Source organism: Scomber japonicus, chromosome 4 (genome assembly GCF_027409825.1).
Source record: "Scomber japonicus isolate fScoJap1 chromosome 4, fScoJap1.pri, whole genome shotgun sequence".
NCBI lineage: Eukaryota > Metazoa > Chordata > Actinopteri > Scombriformes > Scombridae > Scomber > Scomber japonicus.
Genome location: NC_070581.1, coordinates 8,845,627 through 8,869,541, shown reverse-complemented (window position 1 = coordinate 8,869,541; position 23,915 = coordinate 8,845,627). Strand labels below are relative to the sequence as shown.

At 37.6% G+C, this 23,915-nt stretch overlaps 1 protein-coding gene across 1 annotated transcript; it reads right to left on the bottom strand.

The window, feature by feature from the left end:
• Positions 1–8,684: 8,684 nt before the first annotated feature.
• LOC128357113 (protein-glutamine gamma-glutamyltransferase 5-like) lies at positions 8,685–16,894 on the bottom strand. The gene is made up of 14 exons (XM_053317355.1): positions 16,861–16,894; positions 16,032–16,241; positions 15,590–15,826; positions 15,387–15,505; positions 14,597–14,725; positions 14,302–14,479; positions 13,866–14,001; positions 13,394–13,500; positions 13,067–13,306; positions 12,819–12,860; positions 12,079–12,285; positions 11,625–11,785; positions 10,135–10,274; positions 8,685–8,900 (listed from the first exon to the last, which is right to left on the bottom strand). The coding sequence occupies exons 1-14, from the start codon at positions 16,892–16,894 to the stop codon at positions 8,744–8,746; spliced, it is 2,097 nt and encodes a 698-aa protein (XP_053173330.1). The 3' UTR covers positions 8,685–8,743.
• Between the last annotated feature and the right edge of the window lie 7,021 nt (positions 16,895–23,915).

Below are 23,915 nucleotides of genomic sequence, written 5' to 3'. Positions count from 1 at the left end.
TTTTCTGGATTTATTGTTTTAGTACCCTGAGGAAGGTGTAAGAGAACATTAGTAGGTGTGTGTTTTTACTCTTTAAACATGTCAGAAAGTCTCTTGTTTTGTTATAAATTACATGGCATGCTGTGTGGCTATACATATTCCATCAGTATGACTGCAGAATATTAACCGTTCTTCTTATTGATATTTAAATGGAATTGAAAGAGTCGACTGAACTCATTTCTTTGGCACCAGCCATTACATTGTGACATACACAGGGGAGCAGTCAATGCAATTTCAGCACTATATGCAATAACATATTTTATGAGAGGTATGAAAGTTAAGAATAAAGTTCCGGTATTAAATTTAGGTATCGAATTTCCAGTGTTGCTGTCTCGGTAGCAGTCGTAGTAATTGATCAGCAGCAGTTAAATGATGATTTATCCAGATTTAAAGGTGACCAAAAAGGGGCTGAGAGGAAATGAAAATGACTTTGAATCTCATAAAATATTGATTATGAAAACATACAGTTTAGTCTTTCATCTAAAGGCTACACCACAGGTTTTTTAAAGGGAAGAAGGAGCATAAAGAAATATAGCCAGAACTGCTGTTATTCATTAATTGTTCCTTTCAGCCACTGAGGCATGATTATTGTTCAATTGGTAAATAACAGTCTTTGAACTTTTTCCCTTCTCCTCTCATTCAGAAAAAATTGCCCATGTAGCTGAGAGCCAGGACCATATTTAAACATTTAAGTTTATTTCCCCTTTAATCTTTGATTATTATAACTCACGCAGCAGCACTCCTGCACTCCGGTAGTGATTATTCATTCACCGGCCCATTTCTCTCTTGGCTGAGGTTGCTCCCAGTCCAGTCATATTAATCAACCACCACTCTAATTGACTGATTAAGTCATGTCTCCAGAAGCCAAAATGGCTGACTGACTCATTAAACTATGACACATATTCTGGTTGCAAAATGGCTGACATCAATCCAATTTCCTTGATTTTTATGGGCACTATAATAGTTTTTTTCTTTTTTTTCTCAGATTTAATGCTGAGCACATAAAGTAGTATTGTCAACTTCATTAAAAAACTGCTGTCCACAGTCACAGATACATATTAGGCCTATATATCATATTTATGACTATAATATACAGTATAAAGATATTATTACAGACTGTATGGGGCAATTACTTGAACAAACAAGCTCCAGTTTGTGCCTCAAGCATACATTTGGGTCACAGATTGTGACGTTTGAAAAAACAACAACAGAAAAAAGGTTTTAAAACACTTACCGTTGTTTCCTGAAGATGTCACAAAGCAGCAGGTGGATTGAAGGGATAATTACACATGGGACATAGGTAAGCAAAACAAGACACAGGTGAAACACATGGGGTAATCAATCAAGCTAGGAAAACACAGACAGTAAAGATAATAGAAACTATTTCAAAATAAAACAGGAACTTAACAAACTGGCAGGATGTGACAGAAGGTTTTTTTTTTATTATACAGAAGATAAAACATTTTTCCAGTCCAAATGGTTAGAAAAGTCAAGAAATGTTTTTAAGGACCAGTGTGTTCAGTTTAGTGCCATCCAATGGTGAGGTTGCAGATTGCACTGAAAAATCCTCCCCATTCCAAGGTGTTGTAAGTGGCCCAATGGTGAACACTAAACTAGTAAAAAACACCATGACCCTTTCTAGAGCCATTGTTTGGTTTCAGGTGATTATACGCTGATTAAATATACTTATAAATATTATATTTCTGCATTTAATTTCTGTCTAGTCCATTCCACTAGATGCCACTAAATTGTACACACTGGTCAATTAAGCAACCTTCTGGTTTATTTATACAACCATTGGGTAACACTCATATTGTCTTCCCCTGAAGTGTATGATTGTACCTCTAGCGTTGAGCTTTGTGTGTGTGTGTGTGTGTGTGTGTGTGTGTGTGTGTGTGTGTGTGTGTGTGCGTACATGCCAGTGTGCCTATGTATGTGTGTGTGTGTGTTCATCTGCTGGAAAGCACCAACTGTGAAAATTTGCCCCATTGCACCACCTAGTGTTGGGTCTCAACTACTCTCTCTAGCATAGATTTTTGTTTTCTCAATCTAAGTGATTTTTTGCTTGCGTATAATTTTTCTTTAAAACAAAATACATGTGATTGCAAAATATATTTTTCTGTGCTCCAAATCTCCTATCGCTCAGGAGTGAGGTACAAATATAACAACATATTTATCTGATAGAAAGCTCAATGATGTGACCCATTGCCACACTACATCACCTAGTGGTAGCCAGGTCATATATCAACTAGGAAGACCACAGATACTATATATTTGAATAAAACAACCACAATTTCAATTGACCTGTGGACAACAGGAGGGTTTATCTGATTCATTTATTACTGAAAGGAATAAACAAATGACTGGACACATCACAAATATTGTCTTTTTGTCATGCCAAGACATTCCTTCTACTCCAACCTTCCTTAAATGAGATGCAATGTAATCCTCAATATACATAATCCTCTCTTGCTTTAAAATCCCCATGTTATGTACAGTACCAGTCAAAAGTTTGGACACACCTTCCCATTCACATTAATGAGAAAGTGTGTCCAAACTTTTGACTGGTACTGTAGATACAAATGGCAAACATTTTTATCACATTTTCATTTTGGGTTTCATTTATTATTTGGAGTAAGATTTCTGTGAAATTGCCATCCTCAGTTCACCGTACATAAAATATGAGGAGACGCAGAATGACCTGTAATTCTATGACAAAATTAGCAATAGATTTTCATGTGCCTTGGTCCCAAAATGAGGATGAATGTGTCATATGGGTCCCAGGCTGAAAAATAAGGTCTGCATTAGAGAGAAAATGTGTTATCGGTGGGCTGCCAAGTGCTTGTGCAAGAACCTGCTGGGGCCAATTCATTTATATTAGGATGCCCCATAGGCAGCAACGGCAAGAGTGTGTCTACAGGAAAATGCAGGGACCGAGGACATCCATCTGCACTGAGCTAATGAGGCAGCTCTGGGCTAGTGAGTATTGGTCATATTAGAACACACATGGACACATTCTTACTCATGTACTCACAAGCACACACACTTACACACAGGACACAGAAACAGGCCAAAATGACGGTGGCCCAGAGATGCAAAATACAACAGCATTTCGCAAAACACAACCACATTGCAAAATGTTTTTGCAGTGTTGTATTTTCCAAAGTGTTCTTGTTATGTACACACTGTGTTTTTCTGAATCGTTGTCAAGTAAAAAAAAATGTCCTTGTGTTTTCTGAAACATTAATGAAGCTTTGGTGAAAGTTCAAGAAGGAAGATCACCCTCATGTTCCACCTTTATTCCACTATGAGTGAATGTTTATTCCCTGTTCTATTGCTATCTGTCACTTGTGTTTTCCCATTCACAGTTCTGATACCACCACATCTGACCAATGATCTTTTTGTTCCGCAACCCAATCAGTCCCCACATAGAGACAGAACACAGTTAAGTTTTGCCCACCCTGCTGGGGAAAAAAATGAATTGCTCTTGATTAACTTTGTATTGACTGAAGGTTCCTTCTTGTGCTGCATTCCATTTACCTTGGAAGTTGGAAGTCGGGGCGGGGGAATGATGTCCAAATGATCTCTCCTTGAATTGAATTATGGTTGTGTTTTCTGACATGTACAGAGGTCAGGTTTTCTAATATGCTGTGTTTTCTGAAATAGTTGTTTTCTGAAATGTCTGTGTTTTCTGAATTGCTGTGTTTTCTACAACATTTTCTTTTATTCCTTACTGAGTTTTCTGTTTTGGTGAAATTCTATGTTATAGATATTTTGTCCAAAGTAACTTAACGTTGCCCTTCAGAGCCTCCATAAAAAATGCTTACATGCATGCCCAAGCATACATGCATTAAACCCCAGCCATGCACGCTAATGTTCAATAAATGGAAGTTCACAGCCACACACACACACACACACACACAAACACACATTGTCCCTCAGCGGTAATGAAACCCACACTGATCAATGGTGAAAGACAAACCAGTCAAGCGGCGATTCAGCAGCAACAGCAAACAAATAGCCTGGCTGACCAATGCACCTTAGGCAATTGCGAGCTACAGCAGAGCAGCATTAGCCAATGTTGCTAATGAGCTATTACAGCAATGACCTTCGGGACAAACTCATTACCAGGTGACAATAGACGGCAGACAGAAGCTAGATTCATTATCATAATTATCAGCAACGCCTTTATTGAGGCTCACTGGGGTTGCTGGTCGAGGTGCATGCTTGTGTGTTTGTGTGCATGTGTGTGTGTGTGTGTGTGTGTGTTACTGTGTGTGAATGAAAGCACAAGACAGAGAGCGTTACAAGCAGTTATAGACCATTACAATACAGTGAAGAATTATCCCTTCACCCTTACGATAGCTCGGAGCATTTTGACTAGAATTCTCTTATATTTTACCCTCTGTAATGAGAAAGTCTGTACTTTCAAATAACATTTGGAGGAGTCCATTTCCACAACAATGAATCTTTTTTTTAACCATCACTGGTTGAACCCTAGCTCTAAATCTGGTGAATAGGCCCATTACAAATCCTGTCTCAGTGCGTTCACATGAGTTCGAGGATGGACGACCGCTTCAGGGCTTTGCAGCTGTTCCATCTGCTTAGTCGAATCCTTCAAATACCTATCTATCAATCTGCTCCCTCGCTGCTCCCCCTCTTGTCAACTTGCAGCAGGAAGTTAACAAACTTCTGCTTCTCAGGCTGCAGTAACAGAGGCACGACTACAGGAGCAGGATTAGAGCTCATGCAAACGTAATAATTTACACAGCAATGATATGACTTGACAAATTACTCCCCTGCAGGCAATTATTGATGTTCTGCCCTTTGCAAAGCAGTGGTGAAAGAAGTATTTAGATCCTTTAAGTAAATGTAAGAATACTACATGTGCTGGAAACTAAGTACATTTACTCAAGTACTGCACTTATATACAATTTTGAGGTGCTTGTACATTACTTGAGTATTTACAGTTTCTGCTACTTTTTTACTTCCACTCCATTTAATTTATCTGACAATTGTAGTTATGTGAAATAAGATATGCTTCAAAATGAAGCTGCATTATTTAAGATTGAGCAGCGGCTCCCAAACTTGACTTAAAAGTCAGTGTGTAGCTGAGTCTGTGTGTCATGTTTCAGAGTTATTAGCTCCTCTAAACTTGGTTTCAAATAAATAAAACCCAAAGAGGTAAAACTACAATATCTTGAAAATGACTCTAAATGTATCAGTCAGGACTTGTTTTTTCATCTTTCACACACACACAAATAATCATCTCACAGAGTCTTATAAAGCCCTGAAGACCATTTAAATAACAATAAAATGCTGCGTATGCACTGATTCATCAGTATTAATAATGTACTTTATTAAATGCATTTAATAAGTCACAGCTTGATTTTCTGCTATATGAATACTTTTACTTTTAATACTTTAAGTAATGGTAATACGCATGTACTTTTACTCAAGTAGGATTTTAAATATAGGACTTTGACTTTTAAGGAAGTATTTATACATTGTGGTTTTGCTACTTTTACTTAAGCAAAAAGTTATTTCACCACTGTCCATTACAAGTAAAAGTCCAGCATGAAAAGTCCTACTTATGTCATTTATTAGCAAAATGTAGTTTTACAGTATAAGTAGTGGTTTGGTCCCAGTGACTGATATATTATTATATATGACATCATTAGATTATTAATAGTGAAGCATCAGTGTTAGAGCAGCATGTTACTGTTGTAGCTGCTGGAGGTGAAGCTAGTTTGAACATACAGTTGCTGCTGGGTAGAAATAATAGTGATACATTTCCCTGTTTGAAAGAAAAGAGCCAGAAACTCAAAATTGAAAAAGAACTTACTACACTTGGCCTTGTAACCTTGTGTCTCCACTTAAACCAGTTAAAAGTTAAGATTACTCCAGTGTAACACATGAAAACTTCTGCTATGTAACTTAAAGGGCACCTCTGTATGTGGTTGCCAACTTCCAACACTGGGTAAAAGAAATGGCAAATGGGGGAGGAGGAGGAGGGGAGAATTAAGGGAGCTGTGACAAATAAAAGAAGAAGATGACAGAGGATGAAGTGAAAAAGAAAGGAAGAGTAAAAGAGAAGGAGAAGAGAGAGATGGAGAAGGAAGGAGGGATTTAAAAAGAAAATAATCAGGGGAGGGAAAAGTGATCAAGATTAAGGAGGAAAGAGGTAATGAAGAGCAGATGGATGGGAGGGATGAAAATCAGTGAAGTCAAAAAGGAGGAAGGGAGGTGGGGATGAACAGAGGGAAGACAGATATGGACTGAAGATAAAGGAGGGAGGGAAGAGGGATGGAAAGAGAAGGTGATTGGCACAGAGGAGGAAGGAAAGAGCAAGATTTATTTCTTTTAAAAGGGAGAAAGCACTGAGAAAGAAGAGAGGAAGGAAGGGAGAGGTGTGATCAACATTGAGGAGAGAGAGAGAGGGATGGATAAAGAAAGGGATGGTTGAAAAGAGCGAGGGATGAAGAGAGGGGGGCCGTGACGGGGAGCCATTAATAATTTATGATAGCCTCAGCTTTTCAAAGCAGCCCAGCGGTCCCGCTCCCTGCTTTCCCCTGACGTTTAATTTGTCTGAAAATCAGCGAGCGTGGAGTCTGATTATCGTCTCCGTCTGCCAACGCCCCTGCTTCAATCTCCCTGACACCGAGGTGAGATCACAAGCTGTTCGGTACACACATGTCAGCCTGAAATCCTTTAGGTTAAAACAATCCTCATATGTGAGCTGCATTTAAACAGGAACTAAGTATATATATATATATATCTGTAAAACCCCTCCGAATCTCTAAGAGACGCCACAAATTAAACGTCCACATACAGAACTGAGATCTTCTATATAATTCCATTTACAAGCCTGTTATATTTAAAGGGAAAAGTGCAAGTTGTGTAGTAAAATGTCCAGGCCTCACTCACTCAGTCAATATACTTTTACAAGCTGCCTGATGAGGGGCCTATTTCAGAACAGGGGTGCACTGATTTGTTCTTTACAGTAAACTTCTTCTTACAGGAGGAACAGGGTTACATACATACTAAATGTAGGCCTCAATCACATTAGAAAAGTGTGATTGTAAATGTGTCTGTCCTACTATTCATCTCTAACCTTCACAGCTTTACTTTGTATTCAGTGAAATGATTGCACTATTAAAACAAACTAGGATTATTATGACAATAATGTGTAAAGTGGCTGATTTATAGTATATTACAATGTGGCAACTGTGGCAAATATAGCGTAAATACATTTCAGAAAATTGGGGCTAAATTGCGCCCCTTCAGTAGACTCGTTTCTCCGACTGCAGATAAGGAGTGAAAAGATAGGCCATGAGTGAATACATGCATGCTTAGTTCACCCCTGCATGAGAGGAAAAGATCTACCTTTTTTAAAATTGAGTTTGAGACTAAACCTCTAATTTTCAGATTAAGATCACAGGACACAGGCGAGGCCGAATGAATCCTGATGAAAACCACCAGAGGACAAATTTAAGTATAAAAATACACTTCATGTCTTGGTATTGAATAAACAAATGTACAGTGAGTTGTAGGGAGAAAACATTACACATACACACATACTCACACACACAGATACTCAGGTGAATGTTCCAATGCTGCCACCTAGTGGAGTTACTTGAGTTGCAGCAATGCAGCACAGGTCATGTTAAGATGTAAAGGTGCAGTCTACCAATATAAAAAGTCAATTGTCAAATCATGTAAAGTGCCACTCAGCTAGTGTGTGTAACAGTTGTATAATGTCTTTTGCAGTTCTGGAGAAGGTTTATAAAGGGTTATATAAGGGTTCATAAGGGTTATAAAGGTTTATATTATACATATGTAGGGGCTGCTGACCTTGATCAGATAGTCTGTATTGATAACTGGGAGTCATTTGTGAGGCAGGGATGGTGTGATGAAAGATTTTATCAGTGTGCATTATGGGAAGTGTAGGATCTAGGGTTTTTGTAAGATTTTAATCATAGGTCACATCAGACAATCAGTGTGAAAACACGCAAATCTATCTGGTTCAGGTGCAACATAGATTCTTCCTTTTCTCTCTGTCATCTCTGTCAAAATAGTCCTTAATTACATGAAAACAGGAAAGGACCAGTGTTTTGTATGCAAATTTGCCCTTGTTCAGGTACAGAGGAATCAGTCAGACTCAGTTTTGTACATGGTGATAATCTTCACTGACAAGACAGAAAAGACAGGATTGATCATTGTGAACATTTTTTGTTTATGGGTCATATGAGGTCACTTTTTGAAAAATATCTACATTATGGTTCCTGGCAGATTTCATTTTCAGTTTTAGAATCATATCTATGGCAAAATATGCCTTGTGTATTTTTTTTAAATTTATTAACAAGTAGTGTGAAGACATGAATGCAAAACTGTATACCTATAATATCTATAATCTCTGTGAGAATAACCCTAACTGTATACAAAGGGATGTAATCATGAATTGCAAAGTACACAAATATTGTATTTCATATATACAAATTATACAGTATCCACATTATCTTTGCTTGAGATAACAATAATATTATATACAGTACCAGTCAAAAGTTTGGACACACTTTCCCATTCATCAATGAGAAAGTGTGTCCAAACTTTTGACTGGTACTGTATATTTTACATTAGGTGTATGCTTTTGATCTAACCTTACTCAGAAGATTAAAAGATGTTGAAGCTTTTGGATTTCGTGTCATGCAGTCATGACAAAGACTTTGTGGAAACTCCTGGAGATGATGTGAGGGCTGCCGCTGTATGAGAAAGTGGCCATCATCAGTTTAGTGCCAGGTGAAGTGGCCATGACGGACACCTTCTTCTCTATCTTCTCACCCGGCTGCAGGAGCACCATCCTGGAAGAGTGAGAAGAAGAATCTTTATCTTTCCAAACTGTAGTTCTCACAGACACCCACAAGATGTCTCCAGAGCAGCCCTGAAACACTGGAAATTCACAGTTTTGCACAAGATAATTATAGTGGAAAATGAATAAAGGAGGAAATGTTTATTATTGATTATTCAACAAATAAATGTGAGATTTTTTTTTTTTTAACTTCCAGAACTCTTTCTGCCCTTTCTCAAGCCAAAAAAGCAAATGCCAAAGCGGTTGTATTGTTTCGGCATTACCTCTTAAGCAGATATTTCAGCAGAATATCTTATCTAACTAGCAAGTTCATTCCTCTCCAGGGTAAAACTTTTGCTTCATTGTCATGTATTCTCATAAAAAAGCCACCATGGCTCCAGGGTAAAGAGGAAAAAAGGACCAAACCAGGAAAGTTTTCAGGCTTGCATTGACGGAGTTTCTGCAGTTTAAGTCAAAAGAGAAGCAGCGGAGGAGAAAAATAAGTGGCGATGAGAGAGGATCATTAACACCATGAATGAGGAAACAACAGAAAAAGAAAGTGAGCAATATTAAAATTTACTGGACTGGAATACTGGAAAAATGTCATGATGTCATGGTGCAAATTACATGTTAATAATATAAGAGTGCTTCTTTAACATTACACAACCTCATCACAGCCATAACATAATCTGGACTTACATAATTCTAGTCAAAGAAAAATTACAAGTGCATTAACCCTTGAACTACTACAAAAAACCCCAAGCACATTCCACAGCTACTTAGCCTTGAACAAACAAATGCAAGTGGCGGATTATGTAGGAGGTGAAAAACAGACTAAATACAGACTGAATGACCACAACCTGATTATTAAAACTGGTCAGCCCAGACAAACCTGGTAACCTAGAAGAATCAGACTGTGTAAGCTCTGTCAACAAGGTAAAGAGGTAAAGACAGAGCAACACTTCCTGCAGCTTGTCTAAAGACACAGAAACCAGGTATGGATGTAACAGCTGTCAGGTATGTTTTCTTGGTGTTACAAACACATACCTGACAGCATTCCCAGACCACATTCCTCAAATGTACAAAACATATTTCTGTACCAGCTCAAACATTAAAGAAAGATTTATGTGGGTGAGATGCCAGAATGTGACCGACTGCAGGATTTTTTTCACTTCCTCTGCTGCTCTTAAGAGCCGCGCAGACAAAAGCATGCCACTTGAGAATGACAAAACTGTAAACAGACTTACCTGACGTGGTGTTTGTCTGGCAACAAGCCAGATCCTTCCACAGTCAGTACTGCTCCATTCAGAGCTTTGGCAAACTTGTTGGTGAAGGAAACTTGGGCTGTGTGCTCTTTCTTCATTTGGATACTGTCTCCTCCTTCGATCTGTGGAAAATCCAGTTACACAATGACAAACAAACCAGTGATTCATGTGATCATGATCTCTGGTGCTTAACACTAACATCTTCAAATAGCATTCATTTCAAAAGAGGAAAATACAGTTTTAAGGCAACATAGGTTTCTATTCTCATTTCACACCTTTCTTGTTTTTGTTTTTTTCCACAGGAATTGAAAGTGGAATTGAAACTTAGAATCTAAACTTGATATGATTTTTCACCTCAAGCTCTGTTTTTTAGATGAAGAGTAAATTCAGCAGAACACAGTCAATCATTTTATTATTATGGCAGCTTCTCAAAGGCAAAGTTCCACAAGGGTGTTGCTTGGGTCCACTTTTATTTTCAATTTCTAAAAAACGATTTACCATGGGTTATTAAAAATGTTCTGTCTTATGTTTCATCAACATTAGTGGAGCTGAGAGACTAAATGTTGTTACATACCATTACTAAAAGGGCGAGGGAATAAACCAAATAGTATAGACAGTTCCCAAAACTAAACATATTACTTTTGGTACTAAAGCTACTTCCCAGTTTGTCTACAGATAGGATACAAAAGACCACATTACTGGGTGTTAAACTATATAATTTAATGTCCTTTTTTGATCAGATTATGTATTGTTCCCTTGATGGGAAAGGGCAATGTCATTTCAAAGAGATGTTCTACAAATTTTACATTTTATGTTGTTGAGTCACTTTTTTGTCACACACTATTATTTCAATGCGTGTGTGTGTGTGTGTGTGTGTGTGTGTGTGTGTGTGTGTGTGTGTGAGAGAGAGAGAGAGAGAGAGAGAGAGAGAGAGAGAGAGAGAGAGAGAGAGAGAGAGAGAGAGAGAGAGAGAGAGATACAGCAGTGCTCAAAGTAGTCTTCAATCACTTTAAATAATAAAGCAAACTTATTTTGTGGGCCATGTGTATGTACTGGTTCTTGTCATAGATATAATATATGTCAATAAATTAAAACTGAAATAGATGAATGTTAGGTGAATGTTATTTTTAGTTATTTCAAATGTTTAGATTGTTAGTTTTTGGAACCTTTTTTTATGTATTTATTTTTTGCTCCTACTTCACAATTATTTTTTGTTTTCATTGCACATTTCTATTGTCTACCTTACTATAGTAATTATAGTACATAAAGTGGGGGTATAAATAAGGATTAAAGTGTGTTTTTTGGTGAGCCCATTGCTTTTTGTTATTAGATTAAGTCACAAAGCTACGTTGCACAGACGTAGCAGGATTAGTGCTGAATTCTTCTGTCTTTGAGCTTCATTAAACTTCACCTTGTTATATGTGACTGACACTGAAAGAGATCAAAGTGAACACACGTGGATGCTGCTGTACCTCTATTGTTATCTGTGGTGAGCTGATGTTGAACTCCTGTGTATCCAGCACTCTCTCCTTGGTCCTTATGTCCTTTATCACCACTGCCATGTTCACAATGTCATCACCTGCCAGCACTGACTCATATTCAGAGGGAGGGATGACGTGGTGGAGTGTCAAAACTGTAGAGAATGTAAAGGATATGTGAAAATGAACACAAGAAAAAAACAAAACTCACACAGAGTTCTATCTTTAACCAGTTAATGTGGTAATGTAAGTTAGTTATACCGATATTAGATGAACTCAGATACATATATTGTAATAACTTTAAGCAGCATGAGCATAATAAAAATCAAATACTATTGAATGAGGAAATCCAACAACAGTGCCAGAGACTGTACATACTATGTTCATACTGTAAATCATTAACATTAACAACTTGGTATTTACATTACAGACCTGTAGGGCTCCTCACCTTTGTATGGCTGTATGTGCACTTGTTTTTGTATTTTCCAGAAGCTCTTCTCTGGGTTGCTGTTGTACTCTTTCAGCTGAGTGTTCAGGTGTTCGATCAGGATCCTGGGGCTGCTTGAATGGTTTGTGATCGTCACACGCACACTGATGCTCTCACCCACTAATAGCACCCTATCTATGTCCAGGGACACTTTCAAACTGGGGCCTCCTGTGGAAAGGCAAGCATGTTACCTCTAATTAATATATACATTTTAACAGAGCTGGTGCCAGTGAGAGTAAGTTAAGTTAAGTTAAGTTAAGTTAAGTTAAGTTAAGTTAAGTTAAGTTAAGTTAAATTAAGTTAAGTTGTTATGTTACGTTTAGTTCAGTTTAGTAATTCAACTCAAATACACATATATAAGTAAAGTTAATAACCATATGTCCTTGTTTTCTTCATCTTCCTTAGAAATAGTGACAAACCAAAAAGGACAAATAATAACAACAAATAAATGAATGAATGAATGAATAAAACAATTTCTGACTGAAAATATGTAGGCTGAAGCATTTCTTTATAACACCTACCCTTTTTACATTAGTCATTCTATAAATCCTAATGTTCATAGAATTACTGACTATGATGGTGTTAGTACCTCACAGGGGTACACACCTAAGTATGTCCTGTGGCATATGTCTAATAATGATGTATTTTTGGTGCACTTGTTTATCTTTGCATGGGGAAAGGAGGATGAAGATGCCACTGACCTGGGCGTGTGGACATTCTTCGTGTCTGCGCTGTTTGCGCTACTGAAAATAGAAGAAAATATAAAGAAAAACTTCAGACATCAGCCTACTTCTAGTTCTGTCCTTATTGCATTTACAGAATGCTCTCACTGCAAAAATTGCCCTTTCTTTACAGTGTATCTGACCTTTTGTATGAATCTTTTTTTTTTTTTTTTTTAAATCTCAGTAAATCTCTCTCTCACAAGCCTCACCAACAACAGCTTCTGTACTTTTGATTCCCTTGTACATCTGTGTCAGATTCTCTGGTCTGTCTGAGCCAATGCTCTTGGTATAGATCAGTTGCCCCACTGACTCAGTGTCCACCGTCCTCCCCACCACCAGCCCATCACGCACGATCAGCCTTACGATGTCGGCGTCAACAGAGGCATGGATAAACGAGGTGTCAAATGGGGCGCAGAGGCAATGTTTCTGGACAGCAACTACAGGGCAAGGACCACAGCAGTATACCCCTGCAGAGAAGAAGATGAGTTTGTTCCATACTAGTTAGTTATCAATCACTAGAAAGTCACCTAGTCCAAAAACAAAAGAAATATTACCATCTGCACTCTTCTCCTGCGGGGTCGGGTCCACAACCTGCCAGCCGTCAAACTCTTGACCAAGGTCTGGTCTTCTCATCCAGCACTCCACCCACACATGGAAGTTCCTGTAAGAGGACAGACGCACACACATATACAGTACCAGTCAAAAGTTTGGATACACTTTCTCATTCAAAGGAATGGGAAATGAGTAAGGAATAATGTATATCAACAAAAAAAGACAAACACACTCAAGTAAAAATGTGACTAGGGGGTTGGCAGTCAGGTCTCTATTATTTTCTAAATTGTTCATATAAACCAGTCAGAATTATTTAAGTAATGACAAAATGACAATATACTGAACTGAAAAAATAAATACAGTTCTTCATGATGGATAAGTGTAGTTTAAAGGTAAATTGTCATATTATCCTCATTGCCAAGCAAGTGAAAGATCAACTGTGATCTTTCTGGTTCGAGAGCAAGAGACACCAACCAAATGCTGTCCTTTGACAGGCCAAGCTTCTCCCCTCTGCTCGAGTAAATCTCTTCAATTTTCAGGCTGCCATCACCATCATGAGCTGCGTTAAAAACTGTCACCACCCTGGAAGGAATCCCCAGCACTCTCATCACTGGAAAAAAAAGAAGAAAAGGTCAGTCTTGTAGGCTTGAACCGTTAAGCCTGCTTAGTAAGAATATAAAAAGACAACTTAATAACTTAATAATGTATTAAAAACATAGTAGGCTATAACCAATTTCTAGTCTCATGGTTATATATTAAAGAGTCAGTTCACATCATTTATCAGCACAGCCTGAGGCACAAAGTCACTACTGAAACCTCTGAGGACTTTCTACTTTCTATGAACTGCACTCAGATGTCACTTGTGAATTCTGGCATGGATACATTCCCGTGTCCCGACTCTTTGAAGTACCTGTGCAGAGGACAGATGCAAAGACCCAGCACTGTCCATAGCGCACAGGGCTGCAGTTGGACGAATCCCAGCGGTTAAGGATGTCTGCGCTGCCGCTCCACTCTGTAGGTTTGACACCGTCTTTGTAGTTGCCCTGCCACTTCCCCTCCAAAATACCCAAATCGTCATTACTGTTCACCTTGACAGGAGGAGACACATTACTGACCTGTCTTTCATTTCTATGTAAATGCAGAGAAAAGTATTATTCAATAAATTCCAGTGATTCCAGCACGTAGATATTTGTGTCGTGTCTTACCATAGCACATACCACTCTGCTGAGGTAGATGGGGTCTGCTCGTAGAATGTAGTCTTGGTAGGAGTCGCTGAGATGCTGTGGGCTGACCTGCAGGAGCTTCAGGCATGCCTCTAGGACCCCAGGCTCATACTGCACACAGATATAGACTGTACTATTAACTGCAAACTAGAAAAGGCATTTCCTGCAGAGAATGCATGTAAATGCTGACAGCTGAAATAAATCACAAAGCATTGCTGAAAATGCAATGGAATTTTGGTATCCAATTACAGACAACTGCTAAGCGATACCAAGAAATGAACTCATTTTGTTCAAGTTTCAAGTAAGTTACATAATTTATGAATATGGTACTGAGCTTGAAAAGAATTTGCCATCAGAAGCAAAAAATGTCCAAAGAAAATGTTACTAGGCACAAAGGGGCATGGTCCATATCAGTCAACATCGTCCAAGTCTCAGTTCATGAGATATTCACCAAAATGTAAAACACATAATTACTGACCACATGGTGGCGGTATTGGTATGTTTTCATATGTTAAGTATTTCCACATGGTGAATCTGTCTATTAAGTTTGAACTTTTAGTTTTTGAGATAACAGCTTTCAAACATTCGCCCCATAGACTTTCCATTATACATTTTAATACATAAAAGTCCTCAAAGAGCTGGACATTTTGATATTTTGTCACTGAAAGTATGCAGAAATAGTTAGGATCCACACTAGTTGTCAGCATCCACACTAATAAAGTTTTTATACATGACCCATTCATTATAGTTGCAGCTCTTGAGTGTCGCATACCTGACCAAAAGACCAGGGTCGCTTACAAATGTTTAGATGGGTACCCATGTAGACCAGTCCATAATCACTCTTGACATACTCTTGTATTTGGACATCAAGTGGCATGTACACTGGATCATCTGAAAAGCAATGGAGTTGTGTAATGATATCGACAACAAGATAAAGAATATTATATAACACATAGCATTACAGCATGATCCCACCCTTCAGCCATGGGTTGCAGAGCAGCACAAATGATCCTACTGCATAGCTCCTTCTGTCCAGCCTGGTCTCTATGTGGACTAGGAGGTCATACACGGCTACTGAGGACAGAACAGGGGCGCAGATATAGATGGAGACCGACTGAGGACCCATGTTACATGGATAGACTTTGGCTGACCAGCGTTGGGGGTCGGACCACTTTTCAGGGAACTGGACTGGTATCCTCTCTGACAGACCACCTGCATGGTGGGAGAAAAAACTGGGAGTTAAATTAAACCTTTAAGCATGCAAGGTAAAATGCGATCATCTTTAATACCATACAGTTGTTTAAGTTGTTTTTCTTGCTTTTTATTGCTTTTAAGAATAAGACAAAGCAAGACTTTCTTTTCAAAACTTACACAATCTCTCTTTAAATGTGAGCAAACTTAATCTGAGTTTCCATACCCAGCATAACCTCCAGGATCAGGCTCTCAATGTGAGGATTCCACAGGCGGCTACGAAACATTAAAGTGAGCTTGAACGGTTTCCCTCTCCGCACCACCAGGATATTTTCGCTGAGCCCCTGTGTCTCATGGGAAACGTGGTTTTCATGACTCTCAAAATTGACAAATCTCAGTCGGCAGTGGTTTGTGCCAGTGCCTGGAAGAACAGATAAAAGTTTTCACCCACAGGAAACATTGAGAATGCTCTACAAACTAGATTAGAAGTGAAGAGCTGAAATAAAAGAAAAAGGAGAGAAGGCCGTTTTTGGAGATAAAGGTCAAAGAGGCCGGTCATTTTACACCAAATACAGAACTGAATCACAAGATCTCTACTGGATGAACTAGAAATAAAACACAATATAATATTCTGTCCATGAAAAATACAACATTGTTATTACCTCTGCTGTTATTTCACCTCTTTACCTCACATGTTGAACAAGTATACTGCCTAAATGTCACATACCTCTGCTTTGTGACCATGGCATTTACACTCATAACTTCAAAACCTGATTTATTGGCAGCCTAAGTGAGTAAAACACCTTTGAGGTCAACCACTGATTTCAACAAAGTAGTCAATGAAATATACAGATTATTCAGTGAAAAGAATATTCTGATGGGAATGTTAAATCACTCATTTGAATTCTATTTACTTGACTTTGTTTGGTATAAAATAATACATGCATGCAGGGGGGATATGAGATGAATGAAATAAAACCTCCTTTAACATTAAAGCAGTTATAACAAATGTGTTGCACAGGTAAACTTAAGTGTGATCTGCAGCTTGAACTCACCTGTGACATATGTTGTCTGTTGCGTGTAGTCCATGGTCTGACAGCAGGAGTTACAAGTGACTGAAGGAATGACGAGATGGCTCCACCTACCCACTGATAAGCATCTCACTCTCTCTGTTTCCTTCTATCCATCCATCCATCCTTTGTGCACCACCAGCTCCTTCTCCTGTGGGATCACAAATTGCCTTCCAAACTCTTACCTGTTGGACATGCCACGAACACCTCTTTCCTTTTCTTTTTTTTTCTTTTCTTTCTTTTTTTAAACTATTTTCTTCACACAGTGGTCTATAGTTATTATTAAAACAATGGAGCCACCAACAACATAGAGAGTACCACCAAGTAATGGGAGGAACTTAAGTATACTATCATTTATAACATTGGTAGTCTCAAGAGTTGTGGCTGACTCTGTGTAAGGGTGGTAAAGGTAAAGCTTTCAAAGACTTGTTGGGGGGTGACGTGCAGCAAAGGAACTCCGGCTGGGATTCAAACCAGGGTCGGTTGCATATGTGGCATGTGCTCTAACCACTCAACCACCTGCGCGCCCGTCTGATGCTGGTGTTGCAAGGGAGTAAAGGAATGAGTCAGTCCTGCATATTCCAAATAGAAGCAATGACTAAAACACAAAAAGGTGCATATTTGATCAAATTCAAGAACATTTATCATTTTTGTGCCCTTAGGTCCTTTTGTGCAGAACCTGTTTGGTGCATTGCAATGAAAAAATCTGAAGCACTCACAGTTGAGTTGTTCCAAAGAGATTATCTGTTGGTCACCAAATTCCTGCTTTGTGTGACTATCCCTCACTTTTTCATACTAAGACTTGTGTTAGTTTACTGAAGCCTGGTATTAGCTTCATCTCAGTTTGAGACAAGAAGTGTAGATTTTGTCCCTCATCACTTACATTGAAATTGCTTTAGGACATGATTTCTTTAAGGCCAGTTTGAAGTGGAGGAACAATTACATTGATTTATAACCCTATGCTTTAAGGAAACCAGTCAATGAGTCCATCCATGCTCTTCTTTAAATAATCAGATTTGGTCTTTGGAAAAAATGTATAAATGTATAAATTATAAATAATAATCATCTTTAATTTACTATCCCTGGTACATACCCCAAGCCAACAAATAAGAAACCTTGGTGTAATGTTCAACTCTGACCTTAACTTCAAGGCTCATGTGGGGTAAAAGTCACACGAAAAATGTTCTTGTTTTTAAAGCACTTCATGGTTTAGTACCAGCATATTTATCACAATTACTGACAGTGTATGAACCAGAATGGCTCCTCAGGTCCTCTGGTTTGGTATTATATCATTCTATAGTTTTATCTTCTTAACTATTTTGTCGATTTCCTTTGTCTTTTCAATCTTGCTCTTAACCTAGCTTTAGTCCAGCTTTTATTAAACTTCATCTTTCTTGATCTATTTTAACCACATTTTTTACTCTGACTTTTAATAAAACTTATCTCTTATTTTTACTTATTTTATTTACAATTTTTAAGCATTTTTATTTTCTTTTGCGTGCATTGGTCTCCAGTTTTGTCTTTATTATTATTATTATTATTATTATTAGTCACTTGTTCTATCTCATTATCAGCTTGTCAATCAGCTAACTCTAAAGCACTTTGTACTGCACTAGTCTCTATGAAAGGAGCTATATAAATAAAGTCTGATTGAATGATTGATTGATTGATGGATTGATTGAAATAGTAAAATTCAAAGAACATTAAAGGCAATGAGGGTAATATTGAACATACACCAATATAGACTTAAAGCAAACACATATTTTCTTCAAGAAATGCTTCTTTAGTTATATACTGTGTTAATTAAAGGTAGTTCATCTTCATAACACACATGAATGATTGCATCTCTTAATTTAATGTGACAGCCCTGTCTGTTATATGATGATTATTATCGGGTGTTGTAGTTTGATCACACCCATGAACACAATTAAAGTATGCCTTTCTCTAGAAAAGCGTTGTAAGTTACTGACAACTAATGACAAGTAAAGGATTTATCTGGAAGCACTGAATGCGCTGGTTCACATGCAATTTGGGTGGTTCTTTGTTTTTCGCTCTTCCATTTTCACCATGGCAGCCGGGTTACAAACGTTCACAACATTTGTACAGCAACAGTACACTTCTGAAAGCATTTGAGGAGTAAAATATGCAATGCAGCACAGGCCTAATTTGATAGTTTGATCTGAGTGAGATCTGAACCGTCCACGTTAAACTGGATAGACAACATTTACATAAAGTTGAGGTGGAGTTGTGATAATACAAATTGGGGTACAGCAGTTTGTCCGTCAACTAGCTGTGCCGTATCCATCATGAACTGCTCTCTACAGAAAATCAATGGGATCGCTGGGTTCAGTGTGTCCGCACCTTTAGGCTCAACCTTGATAAACATGTCTTTTCTTGTGGACATCCAACATCACAATAACATTTTTTGTGCTATCTTATGCACACAGTGATCCCTAGCTGCAAGACTAACCTGATAACAATCACTGAAACAATGATTAAACTTGAGGAGCACCAGCAGGTGAAGGGTGGAAGTTATTCATTTATTTTTATATAGCCTATATACATACATACATACATCACCACACTTATAAATGATTGGGACATATAATTCATTGTGACTGTGATTTGTTAATTCAGGGTCAACTATAGGAAGACTATTTAAGACTGGAAAGTGTGGTAAAAATCACATTTCAGACAGGATGTGGTTACTTTCACATACAGATGCACTAATAACTGGGTTTCTGTTTCTGTCTTTGGGTGAAGGGCTCCCTCTAGCTGCATTAGTCAGATTGTATTTACTTGTTCTGTATGTAATGAATACAGCTGGAAACAGTTACTTATGGAAGTGTATCTGCACCTTTATTCAAATGGCAATTGTAACCAGCCTCAGCTCTTACTGTTAGTGGTAAAGACTGGGTGATACAGATGTATTTTATCAGTGCACTAATTACCTTATGGACCAGTAAATCAAAAGTCTAGACCTGCTATAGGAGAAATTGGTATTAGCAATTTGCATTGAGTGACAGAATAAAGAACTCAGCTTTTATTAAACTTCATCTTTCTATTTTACTTTTCTTTTTCTTAATCTATTTTAACCACATTTTTTACTCTGACTTTTAATAAAACTTATCTTAACATGAAAGGTTTCACGTTATAACATCCCAGATAGCAAAACTCTTTTGGTCCATATCTGGCCAACATACAGCATGGAATGATGGCACTTGGGCGGTCCGCTCATGTTTGCCAAAAGTGGGCCATAACCAAGCCATCAACCAAGCTGTTTTTTTTCCTGGCGTGGCAGCAGTACGCTGCCGTAATACATGAACTTGCGTACATTATTATTTTTTTTAATATATTTATGAACATATTTAAGATTTTAAATCATCATCAAACCTATTTATTCATTCCATGTAAGATTGTTAAACCTCCTATTTATTGATCTGTCTATGGAAGCGTATCTGCACCTTTATTCAAATGACAATTCATTTTGCAAAATGCCAATTCAATCTACAATTTTGTAATGCAATTTGAAAAAGCATTTGGCAAGTGACAATTCAGTTTGCAAAGTGGCAATGCAATCCTTTCATCACTTTGTTTTTTCTTCGGTATTTTCTGGACACTCAGCTGTGTCCAGGTATTGGGTAATACAGGTAGACGAATTAACATGTAACCAATCAGAGACAGGTTGCGTTCATGCGCGTGCACGGGTCAAAAGGAGGAGGCCAGAGGAAAACTGGTGAATGTGGTACGGACATCCGTCTACTTGTATTACCCAATACTTGGACAAAGCTGAGAAGTCACGTGATATTGTTAAGGAAGCCTTGATTGCATTCTCAATTTGAATGTTGGTGCAGATAACGCGCGTGGAAATGCAATCCAGTAAGCGGGGGTGCTGTTTCATTGTGTATATCACATACCCAGTGAAAAAGAACTAAATATTATAATGGTACAGTTCTGACATTCATGTTCCCCTCAGGATTCATTTGAATAATTCATGGTGATAAGTTAAATAGTAAAGTTTTTAATGTCCTCAGTACTAGCAAAACTAATGATATTCCCATCAGTAATGTGCATCACTGCTCACTGTTTAGTATATATTGTAGGCATGCTTGGTGTGAGTGTCATATATAATGCATACTGTTGCAGGTCTATATGTCAGTGACATCTTTTACTGCTTATTCTTTGACTTATATCGTGCACTTTTAAGGTTGATTTGTATTTAATTAGAATCACCATTCTTAAGTTATTACAAATACCCGTGGCTAAATAGAATACTTTATTTTAGGGTGTTATATTTACCTCTGTATTACAAAACAAAGACAAGATAGGTGTCAAATCAAAATAGTTAACTTTTTATTTTTGTCGGAGAAATTTTGATACAAATGGGGAAAATAGGGACCCATTCTTAACAAGTACAAACCTCTTTTTTCTTTTTTTACCCAGTATATAGCAAGAAAAAATAAAATCTGTTTAAAAAAAAAAAAAAAAGAAAAAAAAAGGGGGTGGACAAGCATTTATAGATTATGTGATATTGATTGTTTAGTTGCTAGATAGACCACAGTTCCCCCTTAAAAGCACTTTGAACAGCACAGGAATCAGGGTTGGAGTCAACTCACTTTCACTCTGTTCAACCACAGCAGTTTTATAGCATCTGTCAGCAGATTGGGCTTGTGGACCAGTTTTGTGTCCAATGGTGGACTTTAACACACAGAAAGATACCTCTTGTATAAAAAGAAAAAGAAAAAAAAAAGAATTTTCTTATACTTTATAGATACTTATAGTGTTTTGAAGTTTGGAACAAATTGAATTTATTACAGTCCTGACCCACCATTTAAGAAAATCCAGCATGCCACACGTTTTTAATTCATACAACTCCCAAAACTAGATAAATACACATTTTTATACAGCAGTATCTTTAAATTAAGGTGATTTGATTCCAACCCTGGTGCAAATATTATCTTTTGAAACTTTTTCAAATGAAAACCCCACAAAACACTTGAAAATTTAAAAAAAAACATTGCATCCTTCCACCATGACCACACACACACACACACACACACGCGCACACACACACAAACAAAAAAAAATCCTGATGTGAATATTAATCCAAAATAATTAATATTTTACCTCAACAAGGCACTGCATTTGTCCTGCAGAAAATCCAAACTCTAATTTCCATCGATTAAACTGTGACTGTAACACAAAGGCTGAGAAAGAGAGGAAGAACAGAAAATGATACATTCTGAGCGTTACACGGGTTATAAAAGAATTATTTAAGCGCCTCGTAACACCGCTGTCAGTTGACACTCTGAAGGAGTCTTGATTGTGATGTTTTCACAGACCTTTACCCCCAAAGATGAATTACACATTTAGTGTAAGAAAAAAAAAAGAAAAAATGACTGTTACAAGGTTCACTAAAATACATGTGCAACCTTACATTTGCAATGTCACCTGCAATATGGAGATAAATGTGGCCAAACAGAATATGAAGAATTAAATTACACTTTAGTCAGTTCAGTCAAAAAAATAATAATTACAAATACATTGTATTTATGCATATTTTTTTTCTTGAATTTTTTTTGGCATCATTTGCCAATGCTGAGGTTGCACATGCACGATAAACACATATGACATTAAAATATATTCTCTAGGGGGAAAAACAACATAGTAAAATTAAATGGGCTAATAATGAGAAAAGCTAATTTACAAACAAAATACTTCTTTTCACCATTACACAACACGTTTCTCAAAACACACAATTTGCTCAGATTTACCTGGTAAAAAAAACAAAAAAGGGTATCTAGGTATAAAATCCCTTCCTGTCACACTTTTGTACCATTTTTCAATTAAAACCCTCTTAAATAAATTACGAAATTCAACAAAATTTTATCCCCTCCCCCCCACACGCATGCACACATTTAAACCCAATACTTCAGGAATGCACAACATGTTAGCTTACATAACTTTAAAGGAAAAAAAAAAAAAAAAAAAGAGATTCGATGCAGACATTTAAACTATTCGACAACAAAAACGACAGGTAGCGGGACGGTTTTTCATCACCTCACATTTTTGAGCACATGATGAAAAAACGTCTTTGTTATTGCTGCTTATTTCAACTGAAAAATCGGAAAGAAATAACTAAAAAAGGCAATGTAGTATATATGAAGATGAAGCCTGATGTGAAGATTGTAGAAAAACATGAAGGAATTGATCCTTTTTGGGGCTGAGATAAGATATCCCAGATATCTCCCTTTGCCTGGTAGAGGTCATTGATTTAAGGCATGAACATTAACTTTCTGAGCTGATTTGAAGTGCATATACTGAACAACAGGACGCCCCCTGTTATGATGATAAACTTTCCCGAGTCTGTTGCTTCCACTGAACCCTTTATGAAATCACCACTGCTCTACATTGATTAGACAGGTAAAAGCAAAGATGCAGCTGTGCTTTAATTCACCACGCGAGCACACGCAAAACACCACCCGATGCATTTAGGAAGCCTGCCTGTAAGGTTTGCTAACGTCTTTAACTGCATGTCACGGCGGCTAGTTTCGTTAGCACTGGCGTACAGGCAATCTGGTGGGCTTCTCTCGCTTGTACTGCTGGCTGAAAAAGTTGAAAGAAAATAAAAACACTGCTCTCTTTAAGCTTTTTTTCTTATTTTTTTTAAACCTGTAAAAAAATACCGTCGACCTACAGAACACCCATGAAATGCATCTACTCTCACGCATATTTGCATCAAAAACGTTTAAGACTTTGCTCTGCTCCGAACACCTGAGACTATGGCTAAACGCCTAGCTGACTAATAAAGAACAACTTATTCAGTATTAGTTATACCCGCTAGCATAACTGCAGCAGTCTATTATCCCCTGGTTTCCTGCACACCAATAATAATAATAATAATAATAATATTTTTTTTTTTTTAAACAAAAAATAAAACATATTGACCTTTAAGATTTGAATTGCTTATTTTTCCTTCAAAAACCACATCAGTTGTCACACTATGGAGTCTAAACTTCTCTACAATGGCTTTTGAGCAC